This window comes from Sapajus apella, unplaced genomic scaffold, assembly GCF_009761245.1.
Source record: "Sapajus apella isolate SASKATOON/1434 unplaced genomic scaffold, GSC_monkey_1.0 scaffold7, whole genome shotgun sequence".
NCBI classification, from domain to species: domain Eukaryota; kingdom Metazoa; phylum Chordata; class Mammalia; order Primates; family Cebidae; genus Sapajus; species Sapajus apella.
In genome coordinates, this window is record NW_022436947.1 from 10,180,931 (window position 1) to 10,199,568 (window position 18,638).

General features: G+C 35.4%; 1 protein-coding gene across 9 annotated transcripts in view; it reads right to left on the reverse strand.

Annotated features, from left to right (window-relative positions):
• MKLN1 (muskelin 1) overlaps positions 1 to 18,638 on the reverse strand; it is a 414,229-nt gene that overhangs the window by 18,029 nt on the left and 377,562 nt on the right. For all 9 annotated transcript variants that reach the window (XM_032275651.1, XM_032275655.1, XM_032275654.1 and 6 more), the window contains 4 exons: positions 15,140 to 15,287; positions 14,098 to 14,212; positions 12,092 to 12,231; positions 7,367 to 7,469 (listed from right to left, as the gene is read on the reverse strand). In XM_032275651.1, the coding sequence (XP_032131542.1) occupies positions 7,367 to 7,469; positions 12,092 to 12,231; positions 14,098 to 14,212; positions 15,140 to 15,287 (506 nt within the window). The remainder of the gene's footprint in view (positions 1 to 7,366; positions 7,470 to 12,091; positions 12,232 to 14,097; positions 14,213 to 15,139; positions 15,288 to 18,638) is intronic.

Sequence of the window (18,638 nt, forward strand, 5' to 3'; positions counted from 1 at the left end):
AAAAAAAAAAAAAAAAAAAAAAAAAAAAAAAAGGAAAGAAGCAAATTAGCTGGCTAAGTGCACTGAAGGAAAATAGCCTTCTGTAACTTTGACCATTTGTCAGCAACTACGTATTTCTGCGTATATGTGACACAGATCTATTCACCAAATAGTGGCAAGAAGAACACATTCAGATTAAATAATATACTGACTTTTTATCAGGCTGCTATTAACATTTTCCAAAATACTGGGCCATGTCCTGGAATTATTTTATTTTTAAAATGTATTAAAGTATGTATTTATTAAGGAACAACAGCACAACAAAATAAAAAAGGAAACTGTCATTTCAGAATCTAACACATATGAACAGATTGGTGCCCTGGGCCCAGTTATTAAATTTTTCGTATATATGCATTCTCATTTCAAAAATAAACGTAAGCCACTGTAAAATACCTGATGTCTCAGCTGTGCAAATCGAAATCCAAGAAAAAAAGCGTGTATAGACCATTTCTAAATTACAACTTAGATTGAGATTCCACAACTATATATAATTATGTTGTTAAAACCCAACGGGCCTTTTTAATGGACATAATGTTGTAAATGTTGTTAGATTTCCAGGCTGCCAGTTAGTTAGTTTAAAACAGAGAATGTAATTGAACAATGAAGAAACAGAGTAAGACACAACTATTGCAACATTAGCAATTTAACAAATAGGCACAAAATAAAAAATTTGGAGAACTATTTACATTTATCCTGAATGAGGATGCAGGAAAAGAGGCGAGTTAAAGAAATGAATTAGAGCGGACAAACTCCTCTATGGAGTTACTTGACATTTCCTAAGACTTGAGCAGTTAATACCACCAATTCCTCAAAATATATTTCACATCTATGTTTGCAGCCTTTTACATTTCAGGTATTAACTCATACTAATATTTGTAAGCCCTGATTAATGGTCCTTCAAAGATCAGAAATTGTACAAACCTTCCATATGTATTTATCTAAGCAAGAGTTAGGAAAAGGGGAGATAAAAAGAAAAATTTTAAAACATATGGAAGTTCTTTACATATTCTGGGTATCGGTCCTCTGTCAGATATATCTACTGCAAAGATTGTTTAGTCTGTGGCATGCCTATTTATTTATTTAGCCAGGATCTTCTCTGTCAACTAGGTGGGAGTGCGGTGGGATAACCATGGTTTACTGCAGCCTCGACCTCCTGGGCTCAAGCAATCCTCCTACCTCATTTTTAATTTTTTAAAATTTTTTGCTAGAGACGCTGGTCTCAAACTCCTGGGATCAAGCAATCCTTCTTCCTAGGCCTCCTGAAGTGCTGGGATGACCATTGTGAGCCACTGAACCTGGCCATGACTATTTATGTTTCTAATCGTCCTTTAATGAGTAGAAATTTTAACTTTTTTGAAGTCAAATTTATCAAGATTTTTCTTTGATGATTACTATCTTTTGTGTCAAGTCCAAGAAATCTTTACCTATTCCAATGTTGTGAAGATAATCTCCTATGTTTTCTTCTCAAAGCCTTATTCTTCTGGATTTTATACTTAGATCTGTAATCCATCTTAATGTTTCAGTAAACAGTGAGATGGGTTTGAAATATCCAGCTATTCAGTATCATTTGTTGAAAACTTTCTTTTCCCCATTGGACTTGGCACCCTGGTCAAAAAACAAGGGACCGCATATGTATGGGTCTATTTCTGGACTCTCTTCTGTCTAGATCTACTTGTCTATCCTTAACCCAGTACCACACTGTCTTGATTACTGTGGCTTTATACAGCGTCCTGAAATCAGGTAGTATAAGCCTTCCAACTTTTTCTTTTTTTCAAAATTGTTTTGGCTAGTCTAAAACCTTTGCATTTCCATGTAAATTTTAGAGTCGTTTGTCTATTTCCACAATGACAACAACAACAAAAAGAAACTTATACTGCATTAAGATAAAGACCAATTTGGGGAGAATGGGCAGCTTTAAACAATTTTTAGTGTTTTGATTCATAAATATGTATCTCCATTTATCAAGGTCTTTAATTTCTTACAATGGACTCATTCTACCCATTTGGTATTTCTGATGCTAATATAAACAGTATGCTTTTCATTTTCTAATTGTTCACTGCTAGTATAAAAATAATTGCTAATTATTGCTTTTTTTTTTTCCATTGACCTCATATTTTTGTAACTTGCTAAATTTACTTGTCCTAGTATATTGTTTTGTACACAACGTGGGGTTTTGAGAATGTACATAATCGCGTTACCTACAAATGCAAACAAATTTATTTTCTCCTATCCAATCTATATGCTTTTTTTTTTTTCTTTTTTAAATTATACTAGCTAGGACTTCTAGTACAAGGTTGAATAGAGGGGCTGACAATATACATGATTTCCTTGTCACAATCTTAGGGAAAAGGGTTTAATGTTTAATAACAATTAAGTATAGTCCTAGCTATATGTTTTTCACAGGTGTCCTTTAGGAATTTAGATTCAAGGGTTTTTTTTATTCCTACTTTGCTAAGAATTTTTATTATGAATTGAGTCTGAATTTTGTTAGATGCTTTTCTTCACTTACTAAGATGATCTATGACTTTCCTTCTTCATTCTGTTAACATGGTGAATTACACTGAATTTTTTTCAAATGTTAAACTAGCTATATATTCCTAGAATAAACTATCAGTCATAGTACACTAACCTTTTAATATATTGCTAATTAAGTAAAATTTTCCTAAGAATTTTACATTTATGTTTATGAAAAATATTAGTCTATGATTTTCTTTGCTTGTAATGTCTTTCTTGGGATTTTATTTTATTCTATTTGAGACAGGATCCCTCTCTTGTCACCAAGGTTCAGAGTGTAGAGGCATAATCACAGCTCACTGCAGCCTCAACCTCCCTGAACTCAGGTGATCCTCCCACCTCAGCCTCCAGAGGAGCTAGGTCTACAGGCATGCACCACCACACCCAGCTAATTTTTTGTATATTTTTGTAGAGACAGGTTTTTCCCATGTTGCCTAAGCTAGTCTCAAACTTGTGGGCTCAGGCGATCCACCCCTGAGCCTCCCAAAATGCTGGGATTACAAAGTGTGAGCCACCATGCCTGGCTTCTGTTGGGATTTGATATCGAAGTTAACCTGGCTTTATAAAAGGATTTAAGAAGTATTGCCTTCCTCTAATTTCTGAGAGTCTACGTAAAATTGGTATTTTTTTCTTCCTTCATTAAATGGTTGATAGAATTTATTATTATAGGTCTAGAGATTTTTTGTTAGAAAATTTTTAATTACAAATTCAATCTCTATAGTACATATGAAATTCCTTAAGATTTTCTATTTCTTCTTGTGTCAGTTTTGGTAAACTGTGTCTTTTAAGGAATCTGTCAATTTCATCAAGTTGCTGAATTTGTTGATGAAGTTGTTCATACCTACTTTACCTTTAATATACGTAGGGTCTATACTGATTTCCTCTTTTCATTTGTGATGTTGATAATTTATATTTTCACTTTTTTTTTCTTGGTGATATGGTTTGGATTTGTGTCCCCACTCAAATCTCATGTTGAATTGGGGGAAGGGTTTGGTGAGAGGTGACTGGATCACAGGGGCCGATGTCCCCCTTGCTGTTCTTGTGATAGGAAGTTCTCCTGCGATCTGATGGTTTAAATATGTATGGCACTTCCCCACTCATTCTCACTCTCTCTTCTGCCACCATGTGAAAAAGGTGCTTGCTTCCCCTTGTAAGTTTACTGAGGCCTCTCAGTCATGCTTCCTGTTAAGCCTGCAGAACTGTGAGTCAATTAAATCTCTTTTCTTCATAAATTACCCAGTCTCAGGTGGTTCTTTATAACAGTGTGAGAACAGGCTAATACACTTGGTACGTCTTGCTCGGGGCCTATCAATTTATTTACCTTTTCAAAAGGCCAACTTTTCACTTTTAAAATTTCTCCACTGTTTCCTATTTCATGAATTTCTTATTTTCTACCTATCTGGGGTTGAATTTGCTCCTCTTTTCTAACTCCTAAGGTGAAAAACAAATGTTATTGGCTCCACATATAGGATAAAGAGAAAACTATTATCTAAACCATCTGATTAAATAAATGGAATGGTATGCACTGGCCTAAGGATTTTAACACATACCAAGTGATATTACAGACCTCTCTTCCAAACTCTGAATTCAAATATCCAACAGTCACCTCAACATCTTAAGTTGGCTGTCTCATAGATGTCTCCAACTGAACAGTTTCAAAATTAAACTCCTCAATGCCAGCCAGGAGTCCCCACAAACCAGGTTCCCCCAGAACTTTCTCACTTCAGTTGACAGTAACTCCATCCTTCCAGATTTTCAGGCCAAAAATTTTAGAGTTATTTCTTTCAAACCCTAGATCTAATGTATGATAAAATTCCGTTGGTTCTATCTTCAGTCACCATAGCCTCCTTGCTATTCTATTAAACCTTGCCAGAATGATCCCATCCTGGGATCTTTGTTCTAGACCTCCCTTCGTCAGAAATTATTTTCTCCAAATTACCTCTCTCAAGTTTTCGTGCAAATCTCACTTCTGAATGAGGGCTATTATGATCATCCTATGTTACACTGCAACTGCCCAATTCTCATCCCGTATACTTCTCCCTTTACCCTTTTTATCCCATATTTATTTTTCCATGACACTTATTAAATTCTTTTGGGTCTTGAACTCCTGACCTCAGGTGATCTGCCCACCTCACCCTCCCATGGTGCTGGAATTACAGGCATGAGCCACCTCGCCTGGTCCAATACTTGTTGTATTCTAATGTACTATATAATTTGCTTCTTTAATGTTTATTGTTCATTGTCTTTCTCCACTAAGATGTAAGCACCTCCTGGGCAGGGATCTGTTTGGCTTGCTAGCATAGTTCCTCTGCCTAGAAAGCCTGACCTATTATGGGTCATACATCTGTTCAATGAATGACACCAGTACTCTGGAAATGCCACAGAAGTGTAACAAATACAAAATGTGTTATCGTAGCTGAAAACTTATTCTCATTTCTCCTCTGTTATAGAAGTCTTCTCTGAAAGTAGTATAATTGGCTCAGACATCCTTTTCTCGGGCCTTTTCTAGAAAAAAATATCATGTTTTATAAGGTTTATTGCCAGTTCAGAACCAATGTTCTCAAGCCTGGAGGAATCAAAGAACATTTTTTTGTTATACAGTTGATAGTCAGCTGTCACTGTCCTGACAACAGGCACAATGATGATGATTAACAACTGTGAAAAAAAAAAAATCTAAGAAACACTTTTTGCGTTTTGAGACTTAAATGTGAAAGTCATTTAAAACATGACACTTTTGTAAAACATACAAACAGAACAAAAACAAGTTACTATAGGAAATGAAGAGCAGTAAGGCCCTTCTCAGTGAGTGGAATGATTTCCTACAATGAAAGTGAAGATCTACATGTCTCACTGACAAATATTCTAAGTATACAGTGAACTGTCACCAGGGGATTTCTTTCCCTCAAACAGGCTGTTGGACACAAAACGTTTTAAACATTAAATCTGTTCGCACATTTTTAAACAAAATATTATTGCAGACCAGTAATTCTCAATGTCAGAAATGTTTTCTATTTTCTGTTCTTTAAGAGCTGACAGAGGAGAATCTTAGGGTAAGGACATTGTTTTAAAAAGTGTCTAAGGTGATTTTTAACTACACACACACACACACACACACACACACACACACACACACACGACCATTTCTTTCTAACTTATACTAGAGCTAACCCAGCTCTTGCTAGATTAAGCTTTTATGAAATGGAATAGAAGCTGGTGGCACACAAATCATAAGCTGTTACTGTTTTAAAAAGAAGAAAAACAGAAACCAGCTACCAAAATTTTTTAAATGGCTCAAATGAACTTGAGATACCTCCCTGTCCTGTTTTTTCCCCATTAGTTTAACTTAAGAACAAACTGTCTTGTTTTCTTTGGCCTACATGCAGCTCACAAGCCTGAAATTATTTACTTTGAAATATTCTGTTTTGGTTTCAAAAAATAAGGAAAAAATAATTGCTCCCAGTTACAGCCATTTTACATAGAATATGGAGAAAACACAAGGAAATCTATGCATAACTCTAAATGCATGGCCTAACATTAACATTAATGGACTCTTCAGAACTAAGTACAGTTATAAGTTATAACAGATTAAACCAAACATATTCTGCCACTCGGCAAAACTACAATTATTTTTCCTATTTCCTCTAGTATTGATTAACTGAAGACTCAAGGAAAGACAATTAACTGTCCCCCTTCCAAGGGAGTTCTAAAGTACGTTTTGCAAATTCTCTACCTACTGAAGGGCTGTAATCAATATTGAGAGACTTAGGACTTAATTTTATAGTACGAAACTTTTAAAGAGTATCTCTTTGTTATGGTGCTGAAGACACACAGGCTCTATTGCTTGAAAGTACAATGAACCTGGAGCCTGAAAGTGATTCAACATTAAATCTGACACCTGTGTCAATGCTGAAGTGTGCCAGGCACAGCTTGATACTACTATTACAAAGCCAAAGCAAGGCAGCAGCTAACAGGGAAAGAGACCTAAGGATCAGAACTACATATACTGTAATCAACACGAATTCTGTGAGTGGAAGCAAATACACTGCAGTTCAGATGTTGCTAGATCAACAATGATGGCTGGTAAGAGGAAAAAGACAAAAAGAATCTCAGATATTAGTGGAAAGAGAGCATATAAAACCACAAAAATTATTGCAGGCATATTCACACACCATGGACAAGCAAACATGTCCTTGAGGATGTGAAATCTTTAGAAACAGTTGTTTCTGTCCCAATGCTATGTAACAAAAAAACTGAAAAGTAATGATTGGCTAACTGATTTCTCAAGCTTAGCAACTAGTGATGAATGAAATTAGTAGTCTATAGACAAACTATACTGCTACAACATTCACATAACTAAATAATAAGGCACCAAGGATTCTAACTCCCTCCAACCTCTCTTCATTTTCTCCCTAAGCAACAGGGGAGTTTTCTTTTCTCTCTTGGGGGATCTTGACTATCAACAGAAAAATTTACATTGAACCATTATGTAATCCTTATGTAAAATAATCATGGGACTATGGACAAAGCAAAAATTTCTATTTGTTTCCTAAAATACAAAACTAAGTTAAAACTTTATAACTGATAATCCTTTTCTGAATGGACCAAAAGTTTTTGGTGACTGGAATCTTTTCACATGAAAACATGCCTATTCAATTTTTTATTTCACCTTCTCTGTGACATTTTAAAGATTACTGATATCATCATATTTTCTTCATTTTTCCATTAAACACTCAAGAGCAAAATCATTAAATATAAGTTAGGAAGATATTTTAAAAATACTCAATTTCTGAAGTTTATTATCACCTTTCTTTACCTCTTTTGTTTCTTCTGGGTCTGAATGATCCACAGTTATATAAAGATCATTTTGTAAATATTTCAGAGCACTAAGGGGATCCATCTGGGCCTTTTCTTCAAACCTAGAAAATGTAAACAAGAATAATTGTCTGGAGTTATTGAGAAAAACATCAGAAACGTCTTTCAGAGCTAGAATAAAACATTGCTATACTGCATATGAGGAGTTGTTCTGAATGTCCAGAAAACTGAAGTTTAGGAATCCAGAAGTAACAATACTGCCATGTAGATAGTGTAGATGTGGAGTTCCTGGAAAGGTAACAGTAATGCCAGGTGGTCACAGACAGTTGTGGTGCTAGAGGATGGGTAGGAGCATTTCTTTTTTTTTTTTTTGAGACGGAGTTTCGCTCTTGTTACCCAGGCTGGAGTGCAATGGCGCGATCTCGGCTCACCACAACCTCCGCCTCCTGGGTTCAGGCAATTCTCCTGCCTCAGCCTCCTGAGTAGCTGGGATTACAGGCACGCGCCACCATGCCCAGCTAATTTTTTGTATTTTTAGTAGAGACGGGGTTTCACCATGTTGACCAGGATGGTCTCGATCTCTTGACCTCATGATCCACCCACCTCGGCCTCCCAAAGTGCTGGGATTACAGGCTTGAGCCACCGCGCCCGGCCTGCATTTCTTACTCTTCTCTTAAAACTACAAGGTAGGACTAAACCAACTACCAAATACAGTGAATATGCTAAGTATTTTATAAAAGAGAACTTCAAAAAATCCCACTGTGTTTCATCTAAAACAAATAGACATAAAAATACTTGCTTAGATTTGTATATTTTCTAATGGAGATGCTTAACAGACACCTTGGAAACTGAAACAAGCAGGGTATCTTTAAATGAGTATCATTAACACTGATTACTTTTAATGAGATTATGTCCAAGTCTCAGTCAGTAAAAACAACTGCAGCAACCACTTATAAAGCATTTGTAATATGCCAGATGCTGTATCAAGTATTTTACATGTATCATTTCATCTATCCTCACAATAATATTATGATGATGATCTATTTTATCACCATTTAAAAACCAAAAAAAACAAGTTCAGGCACTGTGGCTCATGCCTGTAATCCCGACACTTTGGGAGGACAAAGTGGATGGATTGCTTGAGCCCAGGAGTTTGAAACCAGCTTGGGCAACATGACAAAACCCCATCTCTACAAAAATTAGCCTGGTGTGGTGGCATGTCCCTACAGTCTCAGTTACTTGAGAGTCAAAGTGGGAGCACTACTTGAGCCTGGGAGGTCAAGGGTGTAGTGAGCCACAATCGTATCACTGCACTCTGGCCTGGAAATCGAGTGAGATCCTGTCTCAAACAAACACCCCAACAGATGAAAAGCTGAGATGCAAAGAATGAATCTGGATGAGGTCTCCTAAACAACAACAACAAAAAAACTATTTGAATCTATATTATCTATTTGAAAAAGATAATGTCTTTCTGTTATAGCATAATTACATACAGATTTATTTCTAATAAGTTGGTATGCTTTTCAAAATATACAGACAAGGAAAAGACAAATTTCCTTTGAGTGGGAAAGATGATGAGCCTTTCACGATGGTGTTCAGGTTGATGGCATCCTTGGTGATAGGGTTACCTGTACTTTAGGCAGGGAGAAAGACTAGCAAAATATTACAGCTCTCTTGTACCAGGCAGTACCCTAAGAGTGACAGGGGGCTTACAACCTTCAGATGAGAGTCCTTTAGGTACAGGCCATGTTACTCTACCATCTTGTCCACAAAAGATTAGATTAGACCATTTTGGCACCTATGCTTTGATTGGTAGTTTATAAAGTGGTTTGGCAGAATTCTTCCCAGCAGGGACACTATCCCCAAGAAATTCTTTCTAAGAAGATTCTTTCTCTTGGGTAATCTGAATGTGAGAAATATAAGGACAGTAAAGGGCAGACAAAAATAGAGAGGGCAGATTCTGTCTATCTGTCTGTCTGTCTAGGCCACGAGGTTGGGAGAAAGTCAGGAGTAGCCAGAACAGGACAAGCAGATAGGGAAAGAAGCAGACAGAAATACAAGGAAAAGCTATGTAGCGCCTGGCTACTAGAATCATTCCAATATCCTAAACAATTCTCCATCCAGATTCACTGTTCAAAATGCTGAGAAAGTGCCTTAATTCTCTGAATAATCTAATAATAATTTTTTTTTCAGTTGAGGTATTCAAAGCATGTCATTATCCTTTATAACCTGAAATAACCTAACCAACATATACCTACAATCCTATATCCAGTATAAAGAGATCAGTTTCCTCAAAGTTATTTGAGGAATAAAAATAACTATTCATTTTCTACACTATTTTTGGCCAGCAAGAACTTACCACGCACTTGTGTCTGCAGTCTAGAATCATATTTTAATCAATAGTTCTGCCCTGTTCCTAAATGAATAGAAATTAATCCTGTAACAATTTTTTTTTGCCCATTTCTACCCTCAACTCATCATCAAGTTTGAAAACCTGAATGTCATATGAAAAAGTAATAGTGGTATTTTATTTATTATATCACGTGACATCAGTAAGAACAAGGAGATACTTCCTTGGCACACAATATACTTCTCTCCTTCCAAATTTATATTCTAACTAAACAGAATAATAATTATTGTCTATTAAGAACAACAACACAAATAAGCCAGTCTAGCAGTGTGGTGTAAGCTCTCAACATTATGAAAAAAGAAATCTGCATAACATTTGAATTAAAAAGGCAATTTTTGTGTTCTACCCAATTCACAGATACAAACGTCTATCTATTATGTCTACATGTAGCGATGTCCCTCAAATTCTTGAATTCATCTAACAGCTTGGTAGAGAACAAGGTCTAAAATGAGCCTTTTATTGTCAGTTTGAATTAACAGTTGACAAGATTCTCAAGATGCCCTGAGTCATCCTTGACTGTTGTCTTTCTCTCATACCCATATCAAATCCATCAAGAAATTCTGTTGGCACAGTCTTCAAAGTTTATCCAGAATGTTAAGGTGCGCTTTTTGATCTCTTGGAAAGTGTCTCTTCCTCTTCCTGTCCCTCAAATGATGGTGGTCCTCAAGAGAATATCCAACAACCCTTCACTCTTCTTGCTCACCCTGAGCAAGCTCCTTCTCCCTGTGATTCACAGTAATGTCTGGCCAAGTCTTTTCACCAAATGTTCACAGATGGCCTCTGCTTGCATGTCTCACAAACTTCTCAAACCTAAAGTGCCCCAAACTGAACTAATCTTTTCCAACACAGAAACCTGTTGTTTCTCAAGAATTCTCCCCACCTGAGGGAAAGCAGCCACAAGTTTTCTTCTGGAAGAAAACACGGAATGATTTTTATAAAATACAAGCCTGAATGTGTCATTCTTCTACTTAAAATCTTTCAGTGCTCCCCTAAGAGTAAAAGCCTAAGGCCCTTTACAGGCTGTCACTTTCCTAGACCCTTCAACTTCATTTCCTACCACAATCACCTCACTCATTCTACTTCTGCCACACTTCTCTATTCACTCCTCAAATTATTCAGGCATCTTTTTCAACCTCAGAGTCTTGACTATCACCTGTCTAGGACACTTCCCCCATCACCGGACAGCGATATGATTCAGTCCCTCTTGTCCCTTAAGTTTCTACTCAAATGCCATCTTCACTGTGCAGTCTACTCTGATATTCTTATTTAAAATTACATTCCCACCTCCCACACCTGTACAAACAATAACTCAATCTGGTATTTTTCATAGTACTAACCATCTAACATGTAATATAAATTCCTTATTATGTTTATTGTTAGTCTCCCTTCTTAAGAATGAAAACTTGAGGGAAGATTTTTGTTCATTTGCTTCATTGATATGTATGTGTATCTGATGGTTAAGTGGTGAGCTCTGGAGTCAAAACACTCAGGCTCAAATCCTGGCTCTGCCACAGAATCATATGCAGTGTCTAGCATAAAATAATTGCCAGGCTGGTCTTTCCTGGCCTCAGGCAATCCTCTTACCTCTTCCTCCCAAAGTGCTGGGATTATAAGCATGAGCCACTGCACCTGGCCCTAAAGCAAATTTTTATTACCATATAACACACTACAGTAACCAAAAGGACAGAAGCCTCTTTCTGCATTTTTTAGTAGTTTATTACCTTCTAGGCTAAAAAGCCAACATGACCCAGAGTGTGAGTGCGTGTGTATGTCCGTGTGTATGTGTGTGTGAATGCATATGTATATATATGAAAATGTTTGATTAAATGATTTTGCAATTAAAAAATAAAGGCGATATAAAATTACAAGCATATTTTGAAATTGTATTGTGAAACATCAAATTATGAAGATATTGCATAGTCAACTATATCACCACATTCACTGTTAAGAGAGTGATCAAAAGCTCAGCCATGTGTCATTAAGCCAGAACTGATCTAATTTGTAGTTAGCCTTGAGTTACTTCAATGTAGGCACATCACCTTCACAAAAATTTTTTCCATTACTTTAACAGTTGCAAAATTTCACTTGTTCTGCATTTACAAATGTTTAGCATCAATATCTATATTTTGTATCTTCCTTTGAAAAAGGAAAGCAAAAACAAGTAGAATAACAGGGCGTTTACAAAATTCATGATCTTCATAGTATTCATACTGTTTCATTATTAAATTTGCCAAGAAAGTTGTATCTCCAAAGCTAGGTGATATCAACAATAGCTGATAATGTTAATTAAAAGTTTTCAGTGAACTATTCTCATACCTGTGTTTTCTTATGAGGTACTTGCAATGCCTCAGTAAATAATCTTTTGAAGGTCTACACAACTTCAGTGACCAGAAGTCATCTAATCTCATCTTTGGAGAGCAAGATTTTCCTGGATTCCCACCAAATAAATAATGAACCTATAATTAGCAAAATAAGCCAGATTTTTAAATATTCATGCATACCCAAGAAATTTTAGTAGCATTGCATAATGCCTATTGAAATTTAAAAATTAAAAATTATACTGTATTTTTACCAAAGCTTCTCTTGATTTTTCTCAAGTTTCTGTTTTACTTTAAGGCACCACGGCTACTTTAAAAAACTGCATGCATGCTAAAATGAGTTATATTACTATATTACAATGACAGTGGAAGGCATGAAACAAAAACAATGAAAGGAAGAATTTAATCTAAGATAATAATTTGCTGACGACAACAAATAATGGGGATGATAAAATTAATCAAAATATTGATCATATAATGAATATCTTAAAAAATTCTGACATAATGCTGAATCACTGAAAGTTAACAGTCATCAACAGGTCAACTAGAAACTTTAAAAAAAATTTAGGCTGGGTGCAGTAGCTCATGACTGTAATCCCAGCACTCTGGGAAGCTGAGGGAGGAGGATCATGAGGTCAGGAAATCGAGACCATCTGGCTAACACAGTGAAACCCCACCTCCACTAAAACTATAAAAAATAAGCCAGGCTATAGGGTGGTGGCATGCGCCTGTAGTTCCAGCTACTGGGGAGGCTGAGGAAAAAGAATCACTTGAACCTGGGAGTCAGAGGTTACAAGTGAGCCAAGATCGTGCCACTGCACTCCAGCCTGGGTAACGGAGCAAGACTCTGTCTCAGGAAAAAAAAAAAAAAAAAAAAAAATTAACATCTTAATTTTGCTTTAACTGAAATGCCAAATATTAAATGGCACATCAAATTTGTGAAATAACATTAAAAATATTATTTCATAATTCAATACCAAAAATGACATGCAAAAGGAATTGATAATGATTTCACTATTATTAGAGTTATCTGTTCCTCAGATAACTTTGGAAAATGAAACAGTGAAGAAACAAAATCACTTTCGTAAGTGGTAAAAGTGAGAGATATAACTGCCTAAATTTATCGCACTTGAATGTTATTCTGTACTTATACAAGGCATTTAAATATTTAATTATTTTAATTAAAATTAATGTTTAATTTATTAAATTAAAATAGTTCCAAAAATTTTGAAAACACTTATATTCATTGGTGTTACATAATAGAGTTATCCCTATCCTTTACGTGGAAATTTATTTATACCTTAAATTGAGAGGCTATAAGAGAAAGGGCTTTTACTCACTCCCATGGTATCTTTTACCTAAAGGTCTCAAAGTATATCGTGTAGAATTTAAATAATCATTCATGGCTAAACAGAAAGAATTGGTCTCTGCCCGTAATTTGCCATACAATATAAGTCCAATCACTAAAGTACACAGTTAAGTTTAAGGGCGAAATAAAGAAATAACTCTCAACACTATGACACTAAAAATTCATAACACAGGACCATTTCACAAGGCTGATTTGAAAAAGATATCACTAGTACATCAGGAAAATAAAGATAAAAAGACTTCTTACACAATGGGAAAATCTAAAACCAAAACTATGTTTATATCATGAAACAAGGTACCCACATGCTGACAAATGTACATCTTTTACTTGGATATTCACATTGTAGAAACAATAGGCTATGTCATCTATCCAGATTTATACAGCTAAGAAGCAGCCACTGACTATTTTCAAAAAAGGAGAAGTACCAAGAATTACAGGCTATGTAAAAATGCTCATTCCCTTAAGGAATTTTAGGGAGAAGTGATATTGAGTGCTTGCTACATACTCTATTGAATGTCTACTATGTATTGTAACTTTTTACTCAAATCCAGTTTAAAACAATCAGAAAGCTACATTTGGAAATTATTTCAGACAGTAGGCCACGGAAAGTTTACAGGTCACTCTAGTTAGGATACCTTGTGTAGCTCATCGTATACAAGCTGATGGGCAAACCTTGGACATGGTTCTTCTTCCTGAAGACTTTTAGTTGGATTATCCTTTGCAGCTTGATCATTCTTATAGACACAAGACCTGCAAGAAATTGCTTTTAAGGCATTCTACCCTAGAGAATTAGCAGCAAAGATAATACAATTGTAGCAAGCAAATTAATTACATGTCTAATTACTAACAAAAAATTTTAGTAATGTGTTCATATCAAATCTTACAGTTCTAGTCGTTGATAAAACAATCTGAATTTGTTAGAACTGAGTTCTAAAGTTCTTCTGATGTCCATCAAACAGCTCATATATCCTAACTGTGTTATAAAATACAAACAGCATACATGAAAGCTCAAACTAAGATTGAAAGATGTGCTATCTTGTCCTTGTAAGCACAATAAAAAAAAAAGGACAATATGCATTGCTGTCATTTGACTGTAAACAAATGTCCTATTTAGAAAACAATAAACTCCTTAGCTGCAGAGCATTACTCTCCATTACTGAATGGAGAAGTTCTCTGAAGTGCTTCTGTTCTGCACAATATTCATTTATGGAGCAATCACATAAATGTCAGAGCTGGATCCATGTTTTCCCAAAGCAAAATATGTAGCACCAGTTCTGTGAGATGCTCTAGGACACAAAAGTCATGGTTGGAAAATGCTCAGTAATATTGTCCCCTCCCTGCTATAGTCAAACCTCTTTGTTTTATGAAAACTAAGATCTGGGAACATTAAAAAAGCATCGTTCTCAAGTTCACACATCTACTTGAGAACAGCACCTAGACTAAAATACAAGTCTCCCGAGTCCCAGACCAGGAACTATCTACTAATTGAAAAACACAGGTAAAATCTATTCACTGAACATCATTGTATACATAGGTACCGATACCTTTTTTCAATACTGACTTTTAAATGTACAATGTCACAAATTAACATAAGGCTATTTCTCTCTCGTTTTGAATAAACCAACAATCTCAAATAACTGTTACACTGGGATTGCAAGAGAGACAAGAGTTCCTTACCAACTATTTCTCACAATGTCATAAATCCAGAATGAATTTCTAACATTCTCTTCCCTCTTTTCCTTATCTTTGCTGAGTCCAGATAAGACATGTATTTCATTCAGTTCTGGATCAATAGTTGCTCTCTGTGTAAATCCTGTCATTGGAACTATAAATTAAAGAAAAAAACAAGATGAAAACATTCCTGTTAGATTAGTACTTTTTTTTTTTTTTTTTTTTAAGAGAGAGGGTTTCACTCTGTTGCCCAAGCTGAAGTGCAGTGCCACAATCATGGCTCACTGCAGCCTAGGACTCCTGGACTTAAAGGATCCTCCTGCCTCAGACTCCCAATTAGCTGGGACTATAGGCATGTCCCAGCTGTAAAGATGGGGTCTTGCTTTGTTGTCCAGGATGGTCTCAAACTCCTGGGCCTTAAGCAATAGTCCTGCCTCATCCTCCCAAACTGCTGGTGTTACAGGCATGAGCCACCACACTCAGCCCTTATGAATTTCTCTTTAAAAGATCAATACAGCTTTATCCTGCACTATGTGTCTAAATATATAACTTCTAACACACTACATAACTTTTTGATTAAACAATAAACAATTATATATTGCCTGCTCCTTACTCTATGAGCTCGGAAAGGAAAGGCTGTTTTGTTCATTATTTTGTTGCCAGTACCTAAAATAGTGCCTGGAATATAACAAATACTAAAGGATTTGTGGAAAGACTGAAAGAATGTCAATTGCCAGCTAGAGGGAAAAAAGCAGAAAGAGGTGTGCTATAATATAACCATTTTTTACATAAGGAAGGAAAGGATAATGCTTTAATTAATGGATTTATTATCTGTAATTTGATAGTAAAGATTAAATATTCAAATCTTGACCTGGGGAAAAAAATTTGACAAAAGGTGAAACACGGGGTTGCTTAATAAGGTCAGAGTCATTAAAAATATGTCATAAAATAAAATAACTTCCAAAAAATAAAATTTAAAATTCTGGGCCTGGTGCAGTGGCTCATGCCTATAATACCAGTGCTTTGGGAAGCCAAGGTGGGAGGATCATATGAGGCTATGAGCTCAAGACCAGTCTGGGCAATATAGTGAGACCTTGTCTCTATAAAAAATTAAAATCAGTCAAGCTATCTGGGAGGCTAAGGTGGGAAGATCCCCCCAGAGTTGGAAATTGTGGTAAGTTATGATTGTGCCATTGCACTCCAGCCTGAGCAACAGAGTCAGACCCTGTCTCTAAAGAAAATATAAATAAATAAATAAATAAATAAATAAATAAATAAATAAATAAATATTCTGGGCTATAATATGCCATTTTGTTTTCCTGAGTGGCTCAAACTCCCCAAAGTTAATAATGCTGTATTTTTCTAAGAAATCTATTAAATAAGTGATGATCAAGGTAATAATGCTGTATTTTTCTAAGAAATCTATTAAATAAGTGATGATCATTCTGCATTATCCAATAATTTGTAAAAACACTGATGTGGCAAAATGCCAATTTTTCTTATTCTTTTTTGAAAATATTACTTGAAATATAATTTCATATATATAAAGTGCATTCTATGAACTCAGCTACTTCACAACATAATTGTCACGATCTAAAACAATGGCATTGTTTTAACTTTTTTTTAACCCATGAACAATTATCACATGCTCAAAAAGCTATACAAACATCAGACTGAAGTGAAATATTTACATCAACCTAGAATACTATGTACGGCAGGAGATGCCAGCCATACTGATCTTGGTCTTCTTTACCTACACTTCAGTGGAACCAAATAATCCAGTATTTATTTTTTCCTGGTCTACCTTAAATTTATGTGTCCTTTTACATTCCTACTCAATAAATTTGGGACATTTTAAAGACTATCCAAATGTGTTCCACAGTAAATATAAAATTATACACACACACAGACCATAATATATAATTTGTATACATACACATACAATATTTATTTTTATATTTATACACACACATACATCAATCTGATCTTAATAATAGCCTAAACTCTCATGCCACAATCTTTAGTATATGTAAAGCCTGGTACAGTTGAATCTCCATATCCCTGGGTTATGTGTTCAAGGATTCAAACCACTACAAATTTAAAACATTCGAATAAAATCCCCCAAAACAAAAAACAAAACCCATAAATGGTTGCATATACAGTGAAGATGTACAGACTTTTTTTGTCTTGTCATTATTCCTTAAAACAACTATTTACATAGCATTTACATTGCATCAAGTATTATAAATAACCTAGAAATGACTTAAAGCATAGGAGGGGATGTGCGTAGGTTACACCATATTATGGATTGAGTATCTAAGGATGCTGGCATCCAAGGGAGGTCCTGGAACCAGTCCCTCAAGGATGCCAAGGGACAGTTGTATTTTCTTAATAAGACATGGTAAACTTTCAGAAGTGATGTGCTCAGGTTCTGATCTCTGTTCCTCAGATAACTTTGGAAGATAAAACAGTGAAGAACCGGCATTACTTTCCTAAGTGGTAGAAGTGAGGGGTGTAACTGCCTAAATTTATTGCACTTAAATTTCTTTATTCTATTTTGTCTTGTTATAAGCCTTTGAATTAAAACTTTTATAACATGGCTTGGCAAACTATGGCTTGATCTGGCCTGCTCAGAGTCAAATCATGCAATGCCCATTCATTTACATGTTGTCTACGGCTGTTTTTACCTACAACAGCCATTTCCAGTTAAACTAGCAATATTAACAAGGGTAAATTAACAGAATTTTAAAGTTCATACTTATGACTACATATGAAAAAAAATCAAACCTCTTTGAGGAGATAGTCCAACAAAACAAAAAAGGAAACCAAGAAAGAAGATGGCATGAGATATAAGAGACAGTGGCAATGACATATGACATAGGAACAGAAAAGGGAGTTAGAAAATCAAGATTAACTCTTGAGCCTTGTTTATGACATTTTAGTGTTAATAATATAGAATAGTTTCTTCTCTATAGTCTAATCACAATAGCTAAATTTATACAGTGTCCCATTTCCCCTCTCCACCACGGTTTTATGACCTAGAATTATTGATCCTGGTGTTTTTCTTCAGGCAACCATAAATTTTGATCATCATTTATCACATACTTCTAGCATTTCCTAGATTTAGTTTTCACTGAGCCTGCTTCCAAATGGGTCTCCATATGGCAAATGAACCAAGGCAAACATGCCTGAGAATATTTTATGTCACCCTCACATCTGAAAGGAAGATTTAAATTTCTTGGTTCAAAGTTGTTTTATTTGGTTACTTTTAAACTTTATTGTTTTTTCTCATTCCACATTGCTGTTCAACTGTCACATGTCTACCTTCTCATTCCCTTACAGGTCATCTGCTTTTTCTCTCTTAAAACTTTCAGAAATTTCTCTCTGCTATTCTTAATTCTACTTTAATCTGCTTAGGTATGCACTTTCCTTTATTTGTTCTATTTGGTACACTATGACCTCTTTAGCCAATTTGAAGTCTTTCATCAATTTTGAATTTTTGGAA